The sequence below is a fragment of the Hemibagrus wyckioides genome, linkage group LG02 (genome assembly GCF_019097595.1).
Source record: "Hemibagrus wyckioides isolate EC202008001 linkage group LG02, SWU_Hwy_1.0, whole genome shotgun sequence".
NCBI classification, from domain to species: Eukaryota; Metazoa; Chordata; class Actinopteri; order Siluriformes; family Bagridae; genus Hemibagrus; species Hemibagrus wyckioides.
Genome location: NC_080711.1, coordinates 21,649,986 through 21,672,087, shown reverse-complemented (window position 1 = coordinate 21,672,087; position 22,102 = coordinate 21,649,986). Strand labels below are relative to the sequence as shown.

Genomic DNA, 22,102 nt, shown 5'->3' with positions numbered 1-22,102 from the left:
TAACACTGGGGGGATGACCTCCAGCTCCAAGAGTTCATTCATAATACATGAAAATAATAATAATTATCAGTCATATGTATGCTGCAATGTAGATAATTACATTAACACAGAAATTATTCTCATGTCTACAAATTTCCTGGTTTCTGTGTTAAAATAACAGTGTGAATAACTCCTTCCATATTTGACTCTCACTTGGTGAAATACTGCAGTGTTTTCTGAACAGTATGAACTACATTTAACATTATAATCAAACCGTTCAATAGAACATGATGTTCATTCTGGTATAGTCTGCCCTCTAGAGGCTTTAACTGATGAATCCAGAAAGAAATAGCTGAGAAGATTCTAGATCAGGTGTTTTTAAATTCTGAAGAAGAATTGTAATCTCTAGTGAACAGAAGGCAAAGCTGAAATCTAATATCTATCAACAACTCAACAGTGAAACTATTCTCTATACTTCATCTACTTTATTATTCAAAAGTTTAAATTGATCTTCTTTGAGAAATTGAATCAGCAGCAGTGTTAGGTAAGTTACTTCGAAAAAGGTTATTAATTACTAATTACACCATCAATGCTGTATTTAAAATGTGTTTCTAATTAGTCTGTCTGAAAAGTAATTTAATTACTCAATAAGTAATTTAACTCATTATTAATTACTTCCTAAAATCCCTATAAACCTTGACTGGTAGCCTGCAATCATTTTTTTAGCTCACCTTTGGACATTTTCTACACTCCTGATGTAAAATCAAGTTTTGCCTGCTTAACATTTGTACTGTCGATGAACATGGATCACTCAAAAGTGTTTGTCGATGCTGCCTTGTCAAGTGCTTCAGTAAATTACTCGTGGTATTGACAGGGGCCGATAGTTTTTTTCACCAGGACATAGCTTACATTTCACGTTAATGTTCTTGTCTACCTGGGCCAAAAAAGAGAAGTAATTGGAATAGTTCCATTTGGAATAGTTCCAAAACAGCCACTTGCTCCTGCTACTAAGTAATGCATTACACCCAACAGTGATCAAGATCAGTGATCTTCATTAAAATTGCCCCTAGGTGTGAATGAGTGTGTGAATTTGTAACATGTCCAGGTTGTACGCTCAGTGTTCCTGGGATGGACTCTGGATCCAGCACTCTGACCCGAATAAAACACTTCCTAAAGATGAACAAGTGACTGAATACATTATAGTGATTATTGTCTTGTGATATTAAATGATTATATTTTTATTCCTAACAAATAGACCTCAGTCTGTAAGGTTGGAATCACATATCCTCAACCTTCATCCTGAACACCGGCATCCCACAAGGCTGCGTGCTGAGCCCACTGCTCTTCTCCCTGTTTACCCATGACTGTGTTCCATGGCATAACTCCAACGTGTTCATCAAATATGCAGATGATACCACAGTTATTGGCCGAATCAGCAACACTGAGGAATTGGCCTACAGAGAGGAGATCCAAAACCTGTCAGCATGGTGTTCCATGAACAACCTCACCCACAATGCCAAGAAGACCAAAGAGCTCATTGTGGACTTCCGGACATCTAACAGAAGCAGACACTCCCCCATCTACATCAATGGGTCTGAAGTCTCCAGCTTTCAGTTCCTGGGCGTCCACATCTCTGAAGATCTGTCTTGGCATTTGAACACTTCAACTCTGGATAGGAAGACACAACAGTGTCCTTACTTCCTGAGAAGATTAAAAAAAGTTCACCTATCCCCCAAGATCCTGACCAATTTTTACTGCTGCATTATTGAGAGCATCTTGACAAGCTCCATCACAGTGTGGTATGGCAGCTCCACAGTGTATGAAAAGAAATCACTGCAAAGGGTTGTGAAAAGCGCCCAATGCATCATCGACACCCAACTACCACTGAGTCTCTTCACCACAGTAGATGTCTGCACAGAGCACACAAAATCATCAAAGACTCCTCCCACTCTAGTCACAAACTGTTCAACCTACTCCTGTCCAGGAGGAGATACAGGACCATCCGCACCAGAACCAGCAGGTCCAGATTTTTCCCCACAACCATAAATCTTCTGAACTCTACACTACACTGCTAGGACACTCATGTCTCACTACACTTCACCACGTTACAGTTCTGCTTCATGCTGTACATTTACATTTTCTCTGTATAATATAATTAAAATGTGGATATTGTTAATTCATAGATTACACCTATCTATCTATCTATCTATCTATCTATCTATCTATCTATCTATCTATCTATCTATCTATCTATCTATCTATCTGTCTATCTATCTATCTATCTATCTATCCACTGTTTATTATCTCTGTTGCTGTTGTACATACAATGTACATAATGCAGACTTTTGCACAAATATTTAATTACTCTTTTCTTAACACTTTATCTGCTGTAAATACAATTTGCACATACTTCTCTTTGCACATACTGACATCGACTTATTTACTGATGTACACTACCAGTCAAAAGTTTGGACACACCTTTTAATTCAATGTTTTTTGTTTAGTGACTTATTTTCTGCATTCTAGAACAATACTGGAGATTTCAAAACTATGAAATGACTGGACTTAAGTAATCCATATGTAATGACAACAAAAAACAGTCAGTTGTTATTTTAAGACACGAAGGTCAGGTGTTCTGGAATAGTTCTTGCAGGAACAGTATTGTCAAGTGCATTTGCAAAACCCATCAAGCACCATGATGAAACTGGCTCACATGAAGACCATCCCAGTAAAGCAAGACCAAAACTGACCTCTGCTGCAGAGGAGAAGTTCATTTAGAGTTACCAGCCTCAGAAATCACCAATTAACAGCACCTCAGATTAGAGCCATTATGAAGGCTTTACAGAGCATCAGTAGCAGACATATCTCAATATCAGCTGTTCAAAGGACATTATTGTGGATTTCGGCCGCCTTCAGCATAGAAAGAAATAAACATCAGGAAAGATCATGGAGTTAGAAGAATTAATTATATGTATATATATATATATATATATATGTATATGTATATATATTATTTTTGAAACTGTTTGGATATAGCTTGACGATAGCAGCTATTGCCACTAGGGTGCAGCTTCCTGCTGAGGGAATATTTACAGCTCATGAGGACGTGCTTGTGTAAGTTTTTGTACAGCTCTGGAGTCTGTTGTGTCAGTGTGAGTCTCGTGCACAGTAATAAACTGCTGTGTCTTCAGCTTTCAGACTCTTCACTTCTAGGTACAGCATGTTTTTACTGGTGTCTTTAGTGATGGAGAACTGGCCCTGCAGTGACTGAGCGAATATAGTGCTAGTGCCACCATCAATACGCCCGATCCACTCCAGTCCTTGTCCTGGTTTCTGACGGATCCAGTGCATGTAGTAGCTGCTCATTGAGAATCCAGAGACAGTACAGGACAGAGTGACCGACTCTCCAGGTCTCTTCACCACAGAAGCTGAGGAGGTCAGGGACTGTCCATAAGAATCTGGAAGAGAAGAGTAGAACTAGGTAATGTTATTTTATAATGATATAATGCTATTAGTCACAACAGAAAAAAACATAAACTTACATGAAATGAGTACCAGTAAAATACACTGTCCTAAAATCATCCTTCTCTGAGTTCTGCTTCACCCAGATTTAAAGTGTATGGGAGTGTTATCTATCACAGAGCTCACTGGAAACTAGAGCAGTCAAGAACATGCTGTTTATACACGACTCTATTTGAATAGGGAGTGTCCATGACCACTATGGAGGTGTTCAATCCACAACCACATGCTGCTCACTGTATAGATGTGTGGATGATTATAAGGTTCTGTGTAGAAAAGCAACAACTAAATGTTTCACTCTCGCTATTTATTAGAATCGGAGAAGCCACTGTATTTAAATGTAATTTAAATCATTTTTAATAATACTTTCTCTAAATGAAAGAAAAGACTAAAGTATGTGTTTATACACCTTAACATCATACAAATTCACATTTTGAAACAGGCATTAATGTAATATTCCGGCATTTAAAATACAATTAGACAACAGAATTTATTGATCAACACAGGGTACTAAGACACTTTATGTAATGATTGTGTGGTTGAGTTTGTACAGACTGCCCTCTAGAGGCACAAAATTCCTCTTTTCAAATGATCAATAACTAGAATACGTTATTCATGAGAAAAAGATTATAATCACTATAAATGTCAATAAAAATCATCTCACTTGGAACAGAAAAAAAATATTAGGAATTCAGAAGTGGAGCATTTTTATCAGTACAGTTTAAAAAAGAGAGAAAGCACTCAGATACAGTATCAGTGGTAAAAATAGTAACTCTATTGGTTTAACTAATCAGTCAATTTGGAAATCAATATTAGTTAAGATATATTAAGGAAAAGTCAGAGATAATCAAAATATTTTGGTTCTTTGACCTCCATGAATCCACAGCTTCTGAAAATGTGGGTTTGTCATGTGACTATAGCAAGTGTTTTGTACTGATGTCTAAGGGGAAGTATCACTGTGTGTCACGAGCGCAGTAATAAACTGCAGTGTCTTCTGTCCTCATGCTGTTCATCTGCAGATACACCTGCTTCTTACTGTCGTCTCTGGAGATGGTGAAGCGGCCCTGATCTGCACTGGAGTAAAACTTCCTGTTACTATTACTCTCAATAATTGCAACAAATTCAAGTCCTTTTCCAGGCGCCTGTCTGATCCAAGCCATCCAGTAGCCACTGAAGTTAAATCCAGAGGCTGTGCAGGTCAGTTTATGAGACTGATCAGGTTTGATGATCACTGGATCAGACTGGATCAGTGTCTGACTGCAGGAATCTGCAAGAACACACAAAGATAATTGTTGAAGTTAAAAAAGAAAGTATGAAAAATCCGTAAAATGTTTCTCAATATAAAATAAATAATAATACTAACAGTGAATGAACAATGCTAGAGTAAAGTAACTCAAAACAGACTCTGGGTTTGTTTCATGCTGTCAGGTTCATCACTGCTCTTTACTCATTAGATCTCATGACTTTTTATTCCATCACTGTGTGTCACTGTAACACCCAGAAGAACATTCTGGTCTGTTCAGAAACTGTCATTTTTCATCTGTTTGTCTAATAGAAACTGAATTTTATTAAATATATAATTCAGGTCACAAATCATCACTGACTCATTCAGTCAGGAGCTCATGTCAACAACTTGTCTGTTGTTAAATCTTTGTGGATGATGGAATAATTTAAAGCATCTGCTATCTGTTTTCTCCTGTCTTTTTTATGAAACTGATTCCAACTGCTGGTTAAAAATCCTGTAAAATGAAGGGATTAATAATAGTTCAGAATGAACACTCTTTCAATAATGTTTTCTTTTTTATTTAAATATTACTTTGTGTGACTGTGTTTTAAAACACTACAAATCATTATGACTTTATTACAGTGGAAGAACGTGAAAGTGTGACTGAGATGATTTATTAGTTGCATTGAGAGGATGTGTGTAACATGTCTCATAAGGTTTTTGTAAGAGGAATCCACTATTCTGTCTCACTGTGTGTAACCAGCGCAGTAATACACAGCTGTGTCTTCAGTCTGCATGTTCTGTCCTCCAATTGTTATTGTGTTAGTAGAAGTGTCTCTGGAGATGCTGAACTTATTTTTCAGTTTGTCACTGTAATAAGTACTCCCACCACTACTGATGATTCCAATCCACTCCAGAGCTTTTCCTGCAGGTTGTCGGATCCAAGCTGTCCAATAGCTCGTAACTGAATATGAAACCTTGCAGTGGATGGAGAGACTCTGGCCTGGCTGGACTGTCATGGAAGCAGGCTGAGTCAGTTCCACACCATGTACATCTGTGGAGGAAAACACATGGTGATATCTCACACAATATCTGCTGCACCTTTATTCTTCATCTAGTAAATGAATGAATTTGATAAAGCACTCACAAGAAGCAGCTGCCAGCAGGAGCAGTAGAGATGTAGAGAACATGGTGTGTGTTGTTTGTACTGGAGTCTTCTCTGTTCTCCAAAGTTTAACAGACACCATCACATCATATAAATAGAGTGAGATCCAGCTCTGATGCTTGGATTTGCTTATCTGCTGATGATGGGAGGAGAATGTATCTGAAATGTATTTAAATCATGAGGAGGAGATTCATCTGATGGAGGATATGTGGGTTTATAATGGGGAGAAAAACTCTTTTGTTTGAGAAAAGACACTTTTATAAATTTTATAAACCCCATTATAAAAAGATTTTATATTTGGAACATTCTTTTTTTCAAACAAAGTTCATGATATAATTTACCTAAAACTGTCCATTTTTTTTGTTTATCCATTATATGCTCTCAAACTGTCTGTAATGTGATTAGGACAGATGAATTTATACAAAATACAGTATACCTATAAAATTGGAATAAATATTACACACATGTTTAGTGGTCTAAACTCTTATATGGTACAACGTGTCAGACAATGTCATTTCTTTACACAGTGATGGCACACTGTGATCAAGTCTGCGATGCTTCTGCACCATAATCAGAATGATATCTTGAAAAGCTAGAACTTTATTTGAGGTTGAGAGACATGCAAAAGAGAAATTAAAGCTTTCAGATTTATTTATACTAGACAGTGTTGAACACATGAAGTCTTTTCCAGGTCAACACATTTATTTTTAATGTAATAATGAATAAACTGCAAAACTTAAATTTAGTAGAATGACTGTGAGTTAAGTAACATTTAACTCTGAATTTAACTCTTTATTGCGGCCAGCCTAAGGCATACCTGTGCAATAATCATGCTGTCTAATCAGCGTCTTGATATGCCACACCTGTGAGGTGGATGGATTATCTCAGCAAAGGAGAAGTGCTCACTAACACACATTTAGACAGATTTGTGAACAATATTTGAGAGAAATAGGCCTTTTGTGTACATAGAAAAAGTCTTTGAGTTCAGCTCATGAAAAATGGGGGCAAAAACAAAAGTGTTGCTGCAGCAGCAGCAGTAGGGATGTAGAGATCATGGTGTGTGTTGAAGCAGAAGAAGTAAAAGCTCTTGGTCTTTGTTGCTTAAATATATAACAGGGACATTTGCATAGAGACACTCCTTATCTTAGGGACAAAATGGGATGGATTCCTGTACACATGAAAATCTTCTCATCTAATGAACCTCTGTAATCTGTGAATATAAATCTATAAAATATGGAACATTAAGAGACTTTCTCAGGTGTCTGAATTTTTTGAACAAGATCTCTTTATTTATAATTTTACAATATACAAACAAAAAACAGAAGAAATACAACATAGCCCAACCCAACCCTCTACCCATCAGACATAAAGCATCAATTACATTGTACAAAGAAGACATGAGAACAACAACAAAAAAAACAATAAAAAAATAAATAAATTAATTAATAAATTAAATAAATAAAATAAAATAAACAAATAAATAACAGTAAATGAATAACTTTAAAAAAAAGCCTCTTCTTGGGGCTGTGTTCCCTACTTGTGCTTTTCAACAAATGACAAAAAAGGTTGCCAGTTTGCATAGAATTTTTGGGAAGATCCTTGCAGAGAGTATCTTATTTTTTCCAGTTTAAGATATTGCAAGATATTTAAGATATATTGTCTCTTTAATCTAGTGAGGGAAAGTAGGGGGGTGGGGGTCTAGCAAGGAGTGTGCAAAAGGCCAATATTTCACAATTATAGCTACGTCTGCACAGGTTTTGTGTTACAACACCAAATACCGCTATAAAAGGAGATGGGTCTATTGGCAAAACTATTATTTCTGAGAATGCACCAAAAATCAATTTCCAGAAATTATACAAGCACAGGCATGTCCAAAACATATATAGAAGGCTTGCAGGAGCTTGCCTACATCTGTCACAAATAGGGTCTAGCTCTGGCCAGAATTTAGATAGCCTCACCTTTGACCAGTGGAGTCGGTGTACCACCTTAAATTTCACAATCATATGTCGTTGACATATAGATGACAAACAGATCTGTTTAATAATATTCTGCCAAGTTATCTCTGAAATTTGTTCATTCAGATCCTCTTCCATGGCTTTTTTAAGCAATCTAAATACGCCAGGTTATGCTGATTGAGGAGGTTATAAATTTTGCCAATGATTTGATTGGAATCTTTTCCTACCTTAAAAATAGAGTCTAATAGGGATGCAGAAAGTTATGAAGGAAAACAATCAATATGTGTAACCAGAAAGTTTCATACTTGCAGATATCTAAAGAAATGGGACCTGGGAATCTTAAATCTGTTAACTAATTCATCAAAAGACGCAAAAGTATTATTTATATAAAGATCTTGTAATGTATATATCCCACTCTTAACCCAAATATCAAAGGCATTGTCCATTATTGAAGGAGTGAACATATGGTTTTTACTTAAGGGGGCATGTAAGGAGAGACTATGAAGGGCAAATGATTTTCTAAATTGATTCTAAATCTTTAGGATTTATAAGATTAGAGGAATAGCGAGAGACAGGTTCAGGCATTGGAAGTTCAGAGCACATTAAAGAGGATAGGGAGACAGGTTCGCAGGAATTCCTCAGGTCTGTTAAGAGAACTCACTCTTCATATACACATATTCAGTAAGGAGTAAAACACTTGGGGGTGTGTTTTAATAGGACAATAATCAAGGAGCAGGTGGTGTGATGTCAGGAATTGTAGAGGTGGTGGGTGTATGTGCCAATAATTAATTGTGTAAAGTACAAAGAAAACAACAAAAAACATTGTGTAGTTCTGCATACTTTGGCTGAACTGTGTCAGGGAGTTACTGCTACAAACCTGAAGATAATTATTTTCCAATATTCAGTGTGACTAATTATTATAATCACAATTCCTCTTATACAGCAGCAGTCTGTGAACGGTTACAATTTATTTATTAATTAATTAAAGAAGAATACGGTATAAACTCTTTGTTTATAGTTAACAGTTAATGTTGTGGAACCTTTGTGAAATGTATGTATTTAATACTCACTGATTAAAAGTTGGCATTTTTTCTGTAAATGTTATTATTTCCCTTTTTGGTCCTCTTTGGAAATTTGATTTTAAGAGACAGTCTCAGTGTTCAGTGTCTCAAAGACATAAAAATGATGGAGTATCTAACTCTGACTGAGGATATGAGAATATGTTGTACTTATGACCACTTTAAGGAAACATAAAATGGTACAGTATATTTGTTAAGCTCTAGCGCCACCTGCTGATCTTGTGAAAATGCCCTGTATATTGAATGCACTTTTCTCTTTCACCACATCTGTGGGAGGATTTTGGACGGCTGATTAAGATGTTTGTACCACTGTGGTGTCTAGCACAGTAATACACAGCAGAGTCCTGTGTACTCAAACCAGTCAGCTGCAGATACACCATGTTTTTGGAGTTGTCTCTGGTAATTTCCAAATGTCCCTCAACGTGTTTGGCATATATAGTTTTACTGGCATCATACCAGATAGCCCCAATCCATTCCAGAGCTTTTCCAGCTTGTTGTCTGATCCAGTTCATGCCATAGCCACCAAAGTTAAACCCAGATCCTTTACAGGAAAGACTCAGAGTTTCTCCAGGTTTTTTTATTACTGAACCAGTGGGAATAGACTCAAGACTTTGACACTGAATACCTGCAACATAAACAAGAAAATATTAGTGTATAATAAACAATGAAAAAGATATCTGAGATTCAGCATGAAAACTCATCAATGAGGCTGATAAGTAGCAGGAATGAGGAGAGTGGGATCTTCATGGTGAGTGCTGATGAGACTCGATCGCTCCACTCAGCTCAGCTGCACATAAATACTGCATGGACACACAGCAATCTGGATTTGCATCATGATGTCATGATAGAAAACATGAGGGAGTCATGATGATGTAACAGAGAGGAACAGGAACTAAACCTTCAACCTTCTCACACAAATTCTAATCTGTTAAGGTGATTATTTTCAGCCAAAGATACTGCATTATAATGAGTTCTTGTTAGTGATATGATTATTATAGTGTTTATCATGTGCAGTAATGTTAGAGATATAGTATTATGGTTTAAAATCTACACTACAACTATTTCAAAAATAAACTTACTTGAAACACTTTTGTCATTTGTGGGATTATTTATTTATTTATTTATTTATTTATTTATTTATTTATTTATTTATTTATTCATTCATTTATTTATTTATTTATTTATTCATTTATTCATTTATTTACTTATTTATTTATTTATTTATTTATTTATTTATTTATTTACTTGCTTTTGTCAGTGTTGTATTGTCAGGAGTTATTGAGACAGTTCCTTGGCAGACCCCTAGGGGGTCGTGGCAAGTGATTTATTTATTATTGTGTTATCCCTGTGTGGGCGGTGCCACACCCTTTCCTAATGTGTTTTCCTGCTTTCTCATGTGTCCCTTGCTTTCCCTTGATGTGCTGCTTTATATATCTTTTTCCTTCTGTCTTGGTCGGTGTCAGTCATTATGCTTATATAACAGAGTATGTGTGCCATAAGGCCAGACACTGTGTTATTTAGGTTTTTATGACTTATTTCTGTTACGTTTAATGTAGTTGTGTTTTGTTTAGTTTTCACTGGTCAACAGATTTTATGGAAAACGTTGTTTCCTCTACAGTTTTTGGTGAAGCCAATAGATTTTTATATGCTGAACACAAATGTGTATTGGTAATTTCATGTAGGGTTTTTAAGAAAACTGCATTAACACATTAACACTGTAATGTCTTCAGTATTGCATAGGTCTACGCTATGATATTGCTAGAGAGAAACATGAGAGACAACTAGAAATGTTTTGCCGCAGATTTTCACTTATGGTCACTGTCTGAAGCTTCACATATCAGTATCCAACAATAGTCTCCCAGCATTGATGGACTCCACTTTCCCTGGTAGCGTTTCTCCATTGTGGCAATGTCTTGGTGAAACCTCTCACCATGTTCATCACTGACGGCTCCGAGATTGGCTGGGAAGAAGTCCCATGAATGAAGAAAATGTATCTTCAGTGACATGTTGCAGTTCAATGACTTGTATGCCTGAAGCAGAGTTTCAACCAGTTCAACGTAGTTTTGTGCCTTATAGTTGCCCAAAATGTTCTTCAAAAAGTTCACAACATTCTTGAAGGCAGTCCATGCAACACGTTCGGCACCCTGCAGAAAGTCATCAAAGTGACTAACTATCATCACCTCTTGGATTTATGGGCCAATGAAAACGCCTTCATTTGTCGTAAGTATGCAAACGCTTCACTTTGTTTATTCATTGCCTTCACAAAATTTTTCATTAGTCCAAGTTTGATGTGCAGTGGCGGAAGAATTATGTTCTTCGGATCAACCAGTGGGTCATGTACAACATTCTTCTGCCCTGGCAACAATTTCCTGCGAGGTAGCCAGTCTCTGACCACCTAATGTGAAGTTCATGCTTGGCTGTCCTACTTGCAAAGAAAACAACAATACTTGGTGTATCCTAACTGTAGACTGTGAAAGTAAAATTGCAACCACCTTCAGATCCCCGCATATAATTCAGTTGTATCTCGAGTACTGAATGTGATTCAGCAACAACTGCATGTTACGAAAATTTCCTAATTTTTATTACAAAATTGGCTGTTTCTCAAAAATCTTGCGTGATGGTAAAAATTTAAAGTTATTTATGTGAACAGCATCTCAAAATCTATCTGGCACACTAAAAATTATGAAGAAAACAAAAACCTTGTAAACCAGTGTTTTTTTAAAAAATAAAAATAAAGCAGTGTACATGCTCGATCCCTGCATTTGGTTCTGATCTGCTACTGTGGGTGATAGAGTTTATGCTGGAGATCTGGGTTTGATCCCCACCATCGGCGGCATCTGTACCCGTTCGTTGCATGGATCTTGTGGGCATTCTGTTATAATGAACACTGGATAAGGAGTTTTTGTACAAGGATGTTGTTTACTTCTCTCACTGTGAGTCACGAGCGCAGTAATACACAGCTGTGTCTTCAGTCTGCATGTTCTGTCCTCCAATTGTTATTGTGTTAGTAGAAGTGTCTCTGGAGATGCTGAACTTATTTTTCAGTTTGTCACTGTAATATGTATCCCCACTGCTACAGATGCCCCCAATCCACTCCAGAGCTTTTCCTGCAGGTTGTCGGATCCAAGATGTACAATAGCTCGTAACTGAATATGAAACCTTGCAGTGGATGGAGAGACTCTGGCCTGGCTGGACTGTCATGGAAGCAGGCTGAGTCAGTTCCACACCATGTACATCTGGGGAGGAAAACACATGGTGATATCTCACACAATATCTGCTGCACCTTTATTCTTCATCTAGTAAATGAATGAATTTGATAAAGCACTCACAAGAAGCAGCTGCCAGCAGGAGCAGTAGAGATGTAGAGAACATGGTGTGTGTTGTTTGTACTGGAGTCTTCTCTGTTCTCCAAAGTTTAACAGACACCATCACATCATATAAATAGAGTGAGATCCAGCTCTGATGCTTGGATTTGCTTATCTGCTGATGATGGGAGGAGAATGTATCTGAAATGTAAATCAAGAGGTGGAGATTCATCACTGACTCATTCAGTCAGTAGCTCATGCCAACAACTTGTCAGTTGTTAAATCTTTGTAAAGATTTACATAGTTTTGTTATAATTTAAAGCATCTGCTTCTCTTTTTTTCCCCTATCCTTTTTGATGAAACCAGAAGGAACAAAGCCCTTCATCCAGAAAACTTTGCCTTCATTATCTCACATGAACACATAAGTAAAACTATAAACATTTTACTGTATCAATTAATCAACTGAGGAATAGAGGAGAATATAATGTATTTTTTATTCTGTTTTTATAAAATGCTACATATCCTGTGTAAATCTCAGGTAATACATAAGACAGTTACTCAGATATTTGTCTGATAATGAGTGATAGTTAAGGAGTCTCATACAGAATACAGTTTGTGGATTCACAAACTGTCCTGATGATCATTTACGAAAGAGAAGATAAGTCTCTTTCATTCAGAGTTAGTGTGGAATCAGAAAGCTTACTTCTGGCTGCATGTGGTTCTAGTACAAGCACTTCTGTTAGTAAGTGTCAACTGTCTAATGTCTTTTACACATTCTTCAATCTTAATAAACTGTTGAATCTCATTTGGTTTTGCTGAAACAGTGGAAGTTAATTCAGTGTTTATGAATAATTGTACAAAGAGATAGCATGTATAAGGAGAAAAGCAGTGAGCCTAAAACAGAACCTTGTGGAACACAGATCATAACAATAATATGCACTGAGAAGTCATTATTTAGATCTACAAACTTCAGTCCAACAATCAGTCAAATAAGACCTAAGCAAGAAAAGGGCTGTCCCCTAAACACCAACAACATTTTGTAGCCTATCAAGTAGAATTGTATGATCAGTGGTGTCAAAAGCTGTACTAGGGTCAAGTAAAACCAGCAAGGAAACACAACCCTGATCAGAGGCCAGTAGTAGGTCATTTCCACTTTAAACAGCACTATCTCTGTGCTATTATGAGGCCCAAATCCTGACTGAAACACTTCATGAATGATATTTCTATGTAGGTAGAAGAATAACTGCTATGATACAAGTTTAGAGACTCTGCCTTCAGAATAGGGGACAAGATGGCCTTAAGAACAGCAAGAACCAAACTGTCCTGAGCCATCAGAGAAGCAAAGCATGCACACTTTTAGAAAATCCACAGCCACTTCCAGGGGAGAGGAGACCCCCAGCTCATGTGGCAGGGCATCCAGGTGATCACGAACTACAAGAAAACTTTCTTTGCCCGTGACAGTGATGCCTTCCACCCAGATGCACTGAACGACTTCTGTGCTCGGTTTGAGGTGCAGAACAATGATCACTGGAGTCTCTCTCCCCTCTATCATGGACATTTAAACCACATGCTGCATTTGCAAATCCAACAGCATTGTAGATGAAATCACACACCCCTCACATTCACTTTTCACCCTCCTGTTTGCACTGTCTTTTGTCTTGCACTGTTTGCACTAGGTTGCACACGATGCACTTCATGTGGCTAGGACAAGTTACTTTAGGTCCTTAGCTCTGCCGTGTCCCAAGTTGCTCTATGCTGTTTTATGTAGCACCATGGAGAAATGTTATTTCATTTCACTGTGTACTGCGTCAGATATATATGATTGAAATGACAATAAAAGCTTCTTGACTTGAATTGAAGTGAACTTTTATATTATTTTTTGGGTGTCTGTGTGTCTATGGAATGTGTGTATTAGTTACTCAGTAAAATGTAGTTATTATTTAATTAAAGAAGTGAATAGTGAGGTTTTTGTGCAGCACTGCAGCTTACTGTGTCATGGTATGGATCACGAGCGCAGTAATACACAGCTGTGTCTTCAGTCTGCATGTTCTGTCCTCCAATTGTTATTGTGTTAGTAGAAGTGTCTCTGGAGATGCTGAACTTATTTTTCAGTTTGTCACTGTAAAGTGTATTCCCATTAGAATAGATGTGTCCAATCCACTCCAGAGCTTTTCCTGCAGGTTGTCGGATCCAAGCTGTGTGACTGCCCGTAACTGAATATGAAACCTTGCAGTGGATGGAGAGACTCTGGCCTGGCTGGACTGTCATGGAAGCAGGCTGAGTCAGTTCCTCACCATGTACATCTGTGGAGGAAAACACATGGTGATATCTCACACAATATCTGCTGCACCTTTATACTGCTTACACCTTTATAACATGGTGTGTGTTGTTTGTACTGGAGTCTTCTCTGTTCTCCAAAGTTTAACAGACACCATCACATCATATAAATAGAGTGAGATCCAGCTCTGATGCTTGGATTTGCTTATCTGCTGATGATGGGAGGAGAATGTATCTGAAATGTATTTAAATCATGAGGAGGAGATTCATCTGATGGAGGATATGTGGGTTTATAATAGAATAGAAGCTTCTTTATCAAATACTTAAATTTCCTTTTCAAAAAACTCAGCGTCTCAGTGAAATAGGCAACAAGGAATAAATATTTAATACATCAAAATAATTGTTATGTATGCTTGAGGATCCTGGGATTATGAAAAGTGATATGTGTAAGATATAAATTAATCAAAAGTTTAATGAGGTGTTTATTTGTATAAAATAAGATTATCGATTGTCTCACTTGTTTGACTTCATATGAATTTTCCACAGAAATCAGTGTTTCTATAACTAAGAACCTTATTTACTGATCAATACAAAGCAGGTCAGTAAGATGCTTTATGTAACTGAGTTTAATCTGAGTGTCATGATGCTGGAGTCATAACAGAATGTGAAAAGAGAGATTGCCTAAATGTACAGATGGAAACACATTGAGATGGTTGAGTTTGTACAGACTGCCCTCTAGAGGCGCAAAAGACCTGTTTCTAAATGATCCAGATCTAGAAAGAGTCATTTAGGAGAAAAAGATTATCATTTTCTTGCTTTAAAAAAAAGTCTCACATGGAGCAACAATTAAAATGATTAAAGATGGGTTAAAAGAAAGAAAGCGCTCAGATACAGTATCAGTGGTAAAGTAAATCTAGTGGTTTAACCAATAAGTTAATTGAGAAATCAACATTAATCACAATGATCATGGTACTGAGCTCAATTTCCTAGCTTTGTGAACAACAGCTTTCATAGTTCTCTGTCTGTGACATTGTGAATTTATGCAATATATATTACATATGTTCAAAGAATAAAAAAATATTACATCAGGATAAATGTCCAGAAACTGGGAGCTTCTCATGTGACTAGAGCAAGTATGTGTTTTTGTACTGATGTCTAAGCGGCTGTATCCCTGTGTGTTCTTCAGGCGCAGTAATAAACTGCAGTGTCTTCTGTCCTCATGCTGTTCATCTGCAGATACACCTGCTTCTTACTGTTGTCTCTGGAGATGGTGAAGCGGCCCTGAACTGCACTGGAGTAAAACTTTCTAACACTATCATACTCGATAACTGCAACAAATTTCAGTCCTTTTCCAGGCGCCTGTCTGATCCAAGCCATCCAGTAGCTACTAAAGTCTAATCCAGAGGCTGTGCAGGTCAGTTTATGAGACTGATCAGGTTTGATGATCACTGGATCAGACTCGATCAGTGTCTGACTGCAGGAATCTGAAAAAGAAGAATACAAAAAGATAGGTGTTAAGTTATATATATATAAAAGAAAGAAATAATAAAAGAAGATATTTTTGATAAAAGTATGCAACAAATAATAAAACATAAATAATAAAACTTACATTGAATGAACATTGCTAGATTGAAAACACTGCCTAGTCCCATCTCAAAGCAAGGAAAAAAAAAAAGGTTTCCTGCTGCTGTAAATGAACACAAACTGCTGGTATGTTGTTGGGCTGAATGTTTCAGCATAAATGGTTCAAATACAGGATTTCATTTGCATGACACGCCCACTAGAGATATAAAAACATTCACAGAGGAACAGCTGAGATGAGAAAAAGCTTCCTGTAAGACTCTGGGTGTGTTTCATGCTGTCAGGTTCATCACTGCTCTTTACTCATTAGATCTCATGATTTTTTAATCCATCACTGTGTATCACTGTAACTGAAGCTGAGTGTGTAATAATGAGCAGTTAAAGATGTATTCGTTTACACAAACTGCCCTATCAAAGCAACAGACATCAGTAGCTAACTAGGTCCTGTATTGAGAATAATTTCACATTTCTGCTAAAAGACAAGCAGACCTGGATCCAGGGGCGGACTGGCCATCGGGAGCACCGGGACATTTCCCGGTGGCCTTCTGGCTTGCCGCCGCTAGGAATGAATCTACGGACCGCGAAGTGAAAATGATCACCACGTGACCCAACGTGTAATGGGAGGATTAGTTACAATATTTAATTAAAGAAGTGAATAGTGATGAAGTTTTTGTGCAGCACTGCAGCTTGTCGTGTCACTGTGTGGATCACGAGTGCAGTAATACACAGCTGTGTCTTCAGTCTGCATGTTCTGTCCCCGTAAGGTCACAGTGTTACTGGAAGTGTCTCGAGAGACGACAAACTTGTCTTTAAGTGAATCTTTCTTATAAATATCACCATTATAATAAATGGTGTTGATCCATTCTAAAGCTTTTCCTGCAGGTTGTCGAATCCAAGCTGTTCCATAGTGGCTGCTGCTATCAGTGATAGAAGCTCCAGACACTTTACAGGTGATGGTTAAAGTCTCTCCTGGCTTTATAAGCAGTGAGTCTGGCTGGATGAGCTCAGTAGCACAGAACACATCTGTGAAAAGAGAAAAAGAAAAGGTTGACATGTCCAACTGAAAGGATCAGATGAAATAATAAAGCTTCAATCCAAACACTCACAGGGGGCGAGAGCCAGCAGCAGCAGTGGAGCTGAAGCTAACATGTTTGTGTTGAAGGAAGACTAATGAGAAGTGTTTCCTCTCTAGATCAGCACGCTGCTAATATTACAAGAGGAGATGCAGATTTGCATAAACATTCCAGAGAGGCTGTGTTGAGTGCAGCTCTGCAGCTGTTAATCACACTCACACTGTTTTAATCAATATCAATTTAATGTGGAAAATAACTCTTTTTTTTGTTATTATTATTAACGATATGGATTTTTTGTGATGTAATTAAAAGTTTCTGTGATGGTCAGAATGAAAACTGATCTATTTCCAGTTCCCTCAAATTAATCTGAATCTAGGTTAAATACATGAAAATAATAATAATTATATAAGCAATCCTTTATATCATTATCAGTCATGTGTAGGCTGCACTCTAGAGAATTACATTAACAAAGAAATTATTCTCATGTCTACAAATTTCCTGGTTTCTGTTTTTGAGAAGTTGTTAAAATAACAATGTGAATATCTGATTCTATATTTGACTCTGACGTGGTGAAATATTGCAGTGTTTTCTGAACAGTATGAACTACATTTAACATTATAATCAAACCGTTCAATAGAACATGATGTTCATTCTGGTATAGTCTGCCCTCTAGAGGCTTTAACTGATGAATCCAGAGAGAAATAGCTGAGAAGATTCTAGATCAGGTGTTTTTAAATTCTGAAGAAGAATTGTAATCTCTAGTGAACAGAAGACAAAGCTGAAATCTAATTGAATCTAATCAAGATTCAAGATTCAAGAAGCTTTATTGTCATTTCAACCACATATAGCTGACGCAGTCCATAGTGAAATGAAACAACGTTTCTCCAGGACCTGGTGCTACATAAACATACAACAACAAAGAGTTCAACACAAAAAAACAACACCACAGAGCTAGGACAGAAGTCTTAGCCATGTAAAGTGCACAGTGTGCAGCTAGGTGCAAACAGAGCATAGACAAGACAGTGCAAAAGACAATAAATACAAGAAAGACAACACAAAAGAACACAGGACACTTAGCGCTGAAAAAAAAGAGAAAAGAACATGTGTAATGGAATGTAAGTGAAATAAAATAAGATAAAATGAAATGATGTAAAAAAATATTGTGCAAAAATACAACAGCAGCGGTTGAGGTAGTACAAATAGAAATAAACATAAATATAACTATAGCAGCGGATGACAGGTTGAGGTAGTGCAATAAGTAATGAACAATATAAATTATGTGTGTGCGTGTGTGCGTCCACACAGTCAAGAGAGACAGTGTATACAGTACATATTGTATACAGTTCAGTCCTGAGTGAATCGAATCGAATCGAAAGCTAGATGGTGAAACTATTTTCTATATTTTTTCTTCTTTCTTGCTCAAAAGTTTAAAATTATCTGCTTCAAAAAATCGAATCAGGAGTGAAGTGAATGCTTAATATAAAAGTTCCAATTTGCACTGTCTCTATAGGTTATCATTTACAAAGGCTCTTTATGTATACATAAGTCATCCAAACTGATACAGTATATCGGGTGTGTTTTTACTGTTGTTATTTAGAGGATTCCTCTGCTCCTAGTTATTTGAGATAGAACTCATGTCTTTTCTTGCTTTCCTGTAAAATGATCCGTCTTGGAGCCAGTTTAACTTCAGTAGAAGTGAGCTGCTGCCCTCAATAAGTGCAATAAATATTTACATGTTACAGAAGTGAGTTTTGTACTGAGTTGAGTGTGTGGAGCTTCTATCACTGATAGCAACATCCACTACAACAACCAGGCTGATTTTTTATATAACAGGATGAATTTGCATAAACATCCTTCAGCTGTTAGATTTCATAGTTTCATGAATCCTTCTCAAATACAAGTGTGCTGCTGCAGATACAGATGATTTTTGATTCCAGGAGTTTGTAGTAATGATGCTGCAGAAAACATTTTGTTTGAACTGCTGAACACTCTGTGTTTCTAAATTCAGGAAATTAATCCATTGTCCTGTAGTGTTCCGGCAGCTGGTATCACAAATAAGAAGAATAAAACAATGAATAGTACAGTATATAGTCACAACTCAAATATATAAAGACATTATAATGTAAATGTGATACTTTACATGGGGATTCTTATTATTAATATTAATAATTTCTAGAAGAGATATAAAGAGGAATAAAGAAGAAGATCTGAGTGCTGAGTGTGAATGGATGTTTATAATAAATGTCACTGGGGTGCAGCTTCCTGCTGAGGGAATATTTACAGCTCATGAGGACGTGCTTGTGTAAGTTTTTGTACAGCTCTGGAGTCTGTTGTGTCAGTGTGAGTCTCGTGCACAGTAATAAACTGCCGTGTCTTCAGCTTTCAGACTCTTCACTTCTAGGTACAGCATGTTTTTACTGGTGTCTTTAGTGATGGAGAACTGGCCCTGCAGTGACTGAGCAAATGTAGTGCCAGTGCCAGTGTCAATGTATCCGATCCACTCCAGTCCTTGTCCTGGTTTCTGACGGATCCAGTTCATGTAGCTGCTTCCCATTGAGAATCCAGAGACAGTACATGAGAGAGTGACCGACTCTCCAGGTCTCTTTACTACAGAAGCAGAGGAGGTCAGGGACTGTCCATAAGAATCTGGAAGAGAAGAGTAGAACTAGGTAATGTTATGTTATAACGATTGTAATGCTAGTAATCATCACATAAAAAAACATAAACTTACATGAAATGAGTAGTAATAAAATACACTGTCCTAAAATCATCTTTCTGTTCTGAAACAGTTCTGCTTCACCCAGATTTAAAGTGTATGGGAGTGTTATCTATCACAGAGCTCACTGGAAACTAGAGCAGCCAAGAACATGCTGTTTATACACGACTCTATTTGAATAGGGAGTGTCCATGACCACTATGGAGGTGTTCAATCCACAACCACATGCTGCTCACTGTATAGCTGAACTATATTATATTTATATATATTTATATAAGTCTGCATTTTGATTTTTCTTTCCAGAAAATTATAGCAAACAGGGTTTAGATGATGGCAAATGGGCTAGATTATGGCCGCCCTTTAACTGACCGCACTATCGCTGCTCTGCATCAGTCAAGTTCTTGTGTTTCTCTGCATGTTTAGTTGCATTGTCACAATTCAAAATGTAATTTATAAAAACAGCAATCTGTATTTCACAAACAAAGCACAATATTTTACATCTGACTTCAGTATATGAATACTTAGGAGTCCTTAACTTGTTACGTGAGCTGACATTTGAGGACTAACAGCTAACTCAACATCTGTGAAGTTGTGTATAGACACATGTACATAAATTAAATAAATTAACAGTTGCCTTAAAAATAATAGCATTGCAGTTGTATGGTAAAGGGGATTTCTGTGACAGCACTAGTTTTTAATCAAATGAATCAGTGGTCAGTTAAGTCATTTATAACCATGTCTTTATGATGGAGGTTGTACTTTACTCTCAGTGTCCAACTCTAAAGTCATCTGAAGAAAAATTTAAGACTGTGAAGATATGTGAAGTTAATAAATTCACATACTTATTAAAATGTTCTTTGGTGCTTAAATTAGTTTGAATTTATTTAAGACTGAATATCTAAGTTAAATTTAGTAAGTAAATGCTGTTTAATTGTGAACTGGTGAGAAAATGTTTTTCAGTCTTAATGTTTTTTTAGTACAAATATGTAGATTATGAAAATATGAGCTCAGTGTATGATTACAGTACACGTGTGTTTTTGTAATGATATTTAAGGAAATGCATCAGTGTGGTCTCCGTGCACAGTAATACACAGCTGTGTCTTCAGTCTGCATGTTCTGTCCTCTCAGAGTCACCGTGCTGCTGGAGGCATCTTTAGAAATACTGAACTTGCTTTTTAGAGACTCTTTATGATACATGCTTCCACCCCCCCAAATGTAGTTTATCCATTCCAGAGTTTTCCCTGCAGGTTGTCGAATCCAACCTGTGGCGTAGCTGTTATCAGTAACTGAGTAACCGGATACTTTACAGCTGAGGGTTAAAGAATCTCCAGGCTTTAACATCACTGAGGTGTCCTGAGTGAGCTCTACTGCACATTCCACATCTGAAAAAAAGAGATGTCACAATTTCAGTAAAAATGTATGTACAGTAGGTTATAACTGCAGTAATTTACTAGCAGCTCTGAGTTCATTACTGAAGTGAAACTCACAGGATGAAGCTGCCAGCAGCAGCAGAACTGGAAGGAACATCTTTTATCTAAAAGCAGTGCTAAACTCTCCAGAGCCCACAGTGACCGTGGCTGATATTTCTCTATATGTAGCTGTAAGGGGAAGATTTTGCATATTCATTTACATATTGTTATGATGGTGTTCTACAGGTTTTGTAGAACAGTGAAAAATGTTCTTTGGTGCTTAAGTTACGTTATATTTATTTAAAACTGAATAAGTAAAGTTAAATTTAGTATGTAAATAACTTTCAACCTCTAAAATTTTTACATAGTTCTCATTCTGTCAAACTGTGAAATATTTCTGTGTTTTAAACATGTAGGGAAAACATTTATATTGAGTGGATCTCATTACACAGAATCCTGAAAGGGTGCAGGAAAGCTACACTGTTTTGTGAGTTGCTTATATTTTTATTGCCTAAATTCATCATAATCTAAAATCAGCATAAATGTCCAGACAATGTTCACATTTTGGTTCTTTGACCTCCATGTCGGGTGCAGTAATAAACTGCAGTGTCTTCTGTCCTCATGCTGTTCATCTGCAGATACACCTGCTTCTTACTGTTGTCTCTGGAGATGCTGAAGTGGCCCTGAACTGCACTGGAGTAATATTTGCTACTACTGTAGATTCTTGCAACAAATTCCAGCCCTTTTCCAGGAGCCTGTCTGATCCAAGACATGTAATAGCTACTAAAGTTAAATCCAGAGGCTGTGCAGGTCAGTTTA

General features: G+C 37.0%; 2 gene segments (V, D, J or C); both read right to left on the bottom strand.

Annotated features, from left to right (window-relative positions):
* Positions 1 to 3,138: 3,138 nt before the first annotated feature.
* LOC131367650 (immunoglobulin heavy variable 1-46-like) lies at positions 3,139 to 3,573 on the bottom strand (the record flags this gene model as incomplete). The annotated part of the segment is given in 2 exon segments: positions 3,139 to 3,437; positions 3,522 to 3,573. Coding segments are annotated over 2 exon segments (339 nt in total), but the record flags the coding sequence as incomplete, so codon positions are not given.
* Positions 3,574 to 20,936: 17,363 nt separating this feature from the next.
* On the bottom strand, positions 20,937 to 21,401 carry LOC131364484 (Ig heavy chain V region 914-like). The segment is given in 2 exon segments: positions 20,937 to 21,256; positions 21,362 to 21,401. Coding segments are annotated over 2 exon segments (360 nt in total).
* Between the last annotated feature and the right edge of the window lie 701 nt (positions 21,402 to 22,102).